At 32.7% G+C, this 5514-nt stretch overlaps 1 protein-coding gene across 13 annotated transcripts in view; it reads left to right on the forward strand.

Moving 5' to 3' along the window:
* ccdc146 (coiled-coil domain containing 146) overlaps positions 1–5514 on the forward strand; it is a 98942-nt gene that overhangs the window by 91180 nt on the left and 2248 nt on the right. For all 13 annotated transcript variants that reach the window (XM_073946675.1, XM_073946681.1, XM_073946673.1 and 10 more), the window contains 5 exons: positions 290–514; positions 602–830; positions 2292–2411; positions 3452–3589; positions 3883–4131. In XM_073946675.1, coding sequence (XP_073802776.1) covers positions 290–514; positions 602–830; positions 2292–2411; positions 3452–3589; positions 3883–4131 — 961 coding nt within the window. The remainder of the gene's footprint in view (positions 1–289; positions 515–601; positions 831–2291; positions 2412–3451; positions 3590–3882; positions 4132–5514) is intronic.

A 5514-nucleotide genomic window follows, 5' to 3' on the forward strand; every position in this document is an offset into this window, starting at 1 on the left:
TTTTGATGTCACTGGGACATTAAAGATTGCTCAACAATGAGATTTATTTTCGCTTGTATGGTTGAGTTTCTGTTTGTGTTCAAACTAAATGTTGTGTGATCCAAACTAAATCCAATGTGAGGCCACTGTAAAAAAATATTGACAAAAAGTCATGACTACAAATGTTTAAATTAAATATAAAAAAAATATTTTAAGTCTGTTTGATTAATGTAAGTTGAGATGGTAATTTTAATCAACTAAAAAAATTAAGGTAGCAAGAATTTTCTAAGGGTCCTTTTATTTCCTGCAGGTTACTGCAGAGATCTCGTCTACAACACTCTCACAGCTACAAGCTAAGAGACGATCTGAAGAAGGAGGTCTCACAGACATTACAGGCTTTGCAGGAGATGCAACAAAATCGAGAGGAGCAAAAACTAAAACTCAGGAAGCTCACGGACACCGTGAACATGCTAGAGCAAAAAAAGCTACATATCTGCAAGCGCTATGAGGCCGAACTGCAAAAGCGGAATCAAGAGTGAGACATAGAGTCTGGGGGATACAAATCTGGCAGGTGAATTCTCACAGTCTGTGCTGATATTTCTATCTGTGTTTTTGTTGTCAGGTCTGTGCAGCTTGCAGAAAGAGAGAAGGAATGGCGTATTTTCAATGAGAAGCTTGGTGTACTGGTGAAAATGACTGAAAACAGCAACTTGGAGATGTATGACATGGAAGATGAAATCAGAAACTTGAAAATGGAACAGAAAGAAGAAGAAAGACAGAATGATCTGCACAAAAAGCAGTTGTCAAACAAACTAGCTCTGGAGGAAGAGCGTGTCTTATTACAGATACAGGTACCTGGATCACAATTTTGAAACCACTGTGAAACATTTATCTGTTAAAAAAATTGCATCAGATGCACACAAATATGTGAATCAAGTGCCAACAATACAATCTCTAACAGAGCAAACAAACACAGTGGAATGCAAGTAAAGGTTAGATTTAATGCCTTCTAAAGTGCCACACATACCCACACACAGAGAAGTGTTGTTTTTACCATTTATAGTCCCTTCTGTAAATGAAATAAACCATCTCAGTGAAAATCCGCCTGATAGGTTTATAGACCTCTGTGTTTAAACAACAGAGTCTCTGCATATCAACATTTACTGCATTAGAACAGATCAAATAAACAGTACTAAGACTTTACAATAAAAAATGCCTCGTCCTTAGATACCAGGCAATGACAAACGGTACTGTAGTTGAAGCACATCTTTTCACATCACGTACATTTGTCAAAAATACAACAAAGTTGATACTCTGACATGAGCATCAGTTAGCATATTATAATCATTTCTAAAAAAAAATAACATTGCCATAAACGAAATAAAAGTCATTACTCTATATTTCTATCAAATGAGAGAGTATGAAAAACATTTAAACATCGTACTGATTTCAAACCATTGAACAGTAGTGTAATAATTAAAAAAAGGACTTTGCAAGAAACATTGGATGTAATAAGTAGAATGTTCAAAATAGAATGAGAAGAATTTAGAGGTACAAAATATTTTTGTGAGTAGATGCAAACATGTGATGATGTCTTGGTTTATATTGGGCATCACAGGATGTCCTGTACCAACACTTGTATAAGACCCTGGACAAGCCAAGAAAATCATCCTACTCTTCATGGAATGTCAGGAAAACTGCCAAGCAGAAACAAAGGATTAAGACTCTGCACCCAAACATCGTCTTCACCATCCCACCTTCTATTACTGTATTTCATTAGGTTTCTCTAGAAGGCTTTCATTCATCTGCTTGTGCAGAACTAAAAGATGACCTTTAACTCCTTGGCTTGTCAATGTGTTGTGGGCTCGTGTGTTGCTCTTTCTGGCTTAAGTCTTACATATTTCCTAATATCTTACAAGGATAAACATCTAGCACTGGATTTTAACCTAAGACATTTTTACATCATGATTTATTTAGCACATAATTAAGACAAGCAACATACAGCAATTCTTGATCGATTTAAGTTGGTTTTATGTTGTTTGTGGAGACAATTCAAATCATTGCTCTCTCAAATGAGCACAACAAAACAAGAATCTCTTCTCATGTTGGCACCAGATGATTTCTCTGTTTTGTGACAAGCACAGTGACACATCTGCCGCCAGCTTGACGCTGTCTAACCAGTCATAAATAAGACAGAAAATACATCTGTTTTGCTGTGTACGGACTGTGCATGTGTAATGAAACAAAGGGTTTTAAATGAGTCCACTGTTTTAATTGTGTCCTGATGGTGTGGCTGTTTTTCTGTGTCATAGTTGTCTGAGATAAATGACAGAGTGTCTGAGCTGGAAGAGGCTTGTGTGGACGATAACAGAGCAAGAAACCTGAATGGAGAAGATCCATCTCCTGAGGAGCTCATTGAGAAGATTGAACAGGTAAAATATTTGTTAATAATTTGGGGTTTAATAACTTGATGGAGAGTTTATTTTCCTTTTCCTAACCACAATTACAAATTTCAATGGAATTACCAGAACTTTAGGAATTAATCACTTTTTATTATTAATTTAAAGATTATTATTTATTTTTTTTTGCAGGACTTGGTTTACAAGTTTTAAATTATTTAATCACATCAAATCATTTTTGGTGTTGTAAAATACATACAAATAATGGAATGTTACAATTATTTACTAATTATCATTTTCAATCATATTTTCTGTCCCTAAACTGGTTTGTGTTACAGTATACAAATATATTGTAAGTCACACTTTACAATAAGGTTTCATTATAATTATAAGTTAATGTATTTACTAACATGAACTAATTATGAGCAATACTTGAACAGCATTAATTAATAATAGTTTAACATTTACTAATGTATTATTAACATTTTAATTCAGGCTGTTAACATTAGTTAATGCTCTGTGAGTTAACATGAACTAACAACGAATAACTGTATTTTTATTAACTAACATGTAGAAATACTGTAATAAATGTATTGTTCATTGTTTGATCATATTAGTAAATACAACCTTATGTTAAAGTGTTGCCCACATATAATATGTACCCATTTAGACATTTTATTATATAATATTTATTAGAGGCAATCTTAATTTTTAAAAAGTAACCTCAATGTTATCCAACATAATTAAGAACATAACATATTTTTATCACATTACATTCGGTATTGGGAACATTATAATATAAATATTTTTATTTCTTTTTTGATATAGCTTGTGTTATACATCATATGTTCTTGTTTACACATTTTATTGAATAAAATACAACACTGACCACATTTTAATTTCATTTAATTTATATAGGCAATCTATTCATTAAATAATTCAGAATGAGGGTGATAATAAACTAATATTTTACATAAAATACTTACTTGCTTAGAAAAGTAATGGACTAATACAGATTAAAATCAAATGGAAAAGCTAGTTTCACTTACTGGTGTCTATGTGTGTGTGTTTAGTTGGAGATACACCTGGCAGATAAAGAGGCTCAGCTCTTGGAAATGGAGCTTGTGTGTGAGCAGGTTGGACGCCTTTCCAAGCGCATCCAAATCAAAGCTGACAACAGTAATGAAGACACACTCCATCTGGCCAAGAAAGTGAGTTCACATACACATTTGCTTTGAAAACAGCACTGTTGTTTAAAATCAGCCCTTGCCAAGGTTTCCTTTAGAATTTACATAAATATAAAGTACACAAATGATGTCTCAAGACCCTGCAGACCTCAAGAACTCCAAAAAACACATTAATAAACCACAGAAAGCATATTTGTTCCAATCCAATTTTCAGCTTTACTAAACTCCAAACTGATGTGGCGTGTTAATGTAAACACAGAGGGTCAAGAAAAGCCAGCATTTGAAGCATAATCATTTAGGACGTGTTTTTCTTTTAGGTGAATGAACTGCAGGCTCAGATCAGAAAGCGCAGCCGTAAAATGATGGCGGTGGTAGCAGAGCTGTCCATGCGGAAAGCCGAGTGTATGGGCCTGCAGCAGGAGATGAAGGAAAAGGAACTGCAGCTGGACTTGTGTCAAAAGCATGTGGAGCAAGGTTTGCCCCCGTCAGATAGCATTGAGAACGAGTGGCTGCGTCATCTTCAAGATCAACATAGACGCCTGGCAGATGCTGAGCGAAAAGCCATGGTAAGACTGAATGCCATCAAATAGACACTAAAAAACTAAAAAATCATGTTGTGCTTATTTATCATTACCTCTACTGAACATAATGAACATATATTGTATTGATCTAATATAATATGGTGTTTGTAAACACTTTTTCAGGAACACAATGTTCCTCTGTTTAATCCTTACTGCCATAATTTACTCATCTTCTGAGTTTTTCTTCTGTTGAACACAAAGGAAGATACAGGTAATCAGTGTAGGGAAAAATTACTTTTGAAAGTAATGCATTACAAAACTAAGTTACTCCCCCAAAAAGTAACTAGTAGTGTTACAGTTACATTTTATGGTATATAATGCGTTACGTTACTTTTGAGTTACTTTTGTGTTACTTTTTATTACCTGGCCGAGGCATGATCTCTTTCAGAACTCTTTCAGAAGGAGCTCTGCAATTAACGATGCACTGTATACCCTACACCTATATTTACCTTTAAAAAAACACACGCTAATTAATTAAACTAAAAAGTAACTCGAATTACATTTTCAAAAAAGTGACTCAAATATTTTTTGCTTACTTTTCTCACATTTTTTTAGAATATCTGTTTTGTGTTCAACAGAAGAAAGAAATTCATAAAAGTTTAGAACCATTTAGTGAGTAAATGAGGAAAACGTTCACTTTTAACTTTATCTAGTTAACTTTTTTACTTTATCATTTATATCCACACACATAATTAAATATTTATTTAAACTGTTTTTTATATATTGAGAAACCATTTATACAAAGATTAAAAATTATTTCAAATATTGATATACATCTTTAGTAATAATAACAATGTAATGATTTTAAAAAAGAGCTGAGAAATAAGGAAGGGGAAATAACGAAAGTGTGCAATAAGCACACAATAAATAAATCACCAAAATAAAATATATATTTAAATTTTTTTTTTTTTTTTAAAGTCGAAAAATTTCAACTTCTCTGTTGTAACTGGTTCATCCCACTATTACAAGGGGAATATGGTCAAAACAAATCTGTCCAAAGAATTAAACTTTCAGATTATAGATAATTGTATTAAAATATTTAGGTAAATATATAAGATCAGTTTATTTTTTGATACCGTTATCGTTATTAACAAATCATTAACTATGACTTTAGCCTCAATAAAATCCTAATTATTACTTATTAAGGTAGTATTTGGGTTTAGGTATTGGGTAGGTTTAGAAATATAGAATAAGATCATGCAGAATATGTACTTATACATGTACTAAGCACTATATAATAAGCCACTAGTTAATAGTGAGAATTGTTACCTAAACTAAAGACTTAAGAAATTTATGCCACGATTATTATTAACATCATGTTACATTATACTGACACTCTACTATACTATTTCTGTGATTGTTTGTTAG

The sequence above is a fragment of the Danio rerio genome, chromosome 4 (genome assembly GCF_049306965.1).
Source record: "Danio rerio strain Tuebingen ecotype United States chromosome 4, GRCz12tu, whole genome shotgun sequence".
Classification (NCBI taxonomy): domain Eukaryota; kingdom Metazoa; phylum Chordata; class Actinopteri; order Cypriniformes; family Danionidae; genus Danio; species Danio rerio.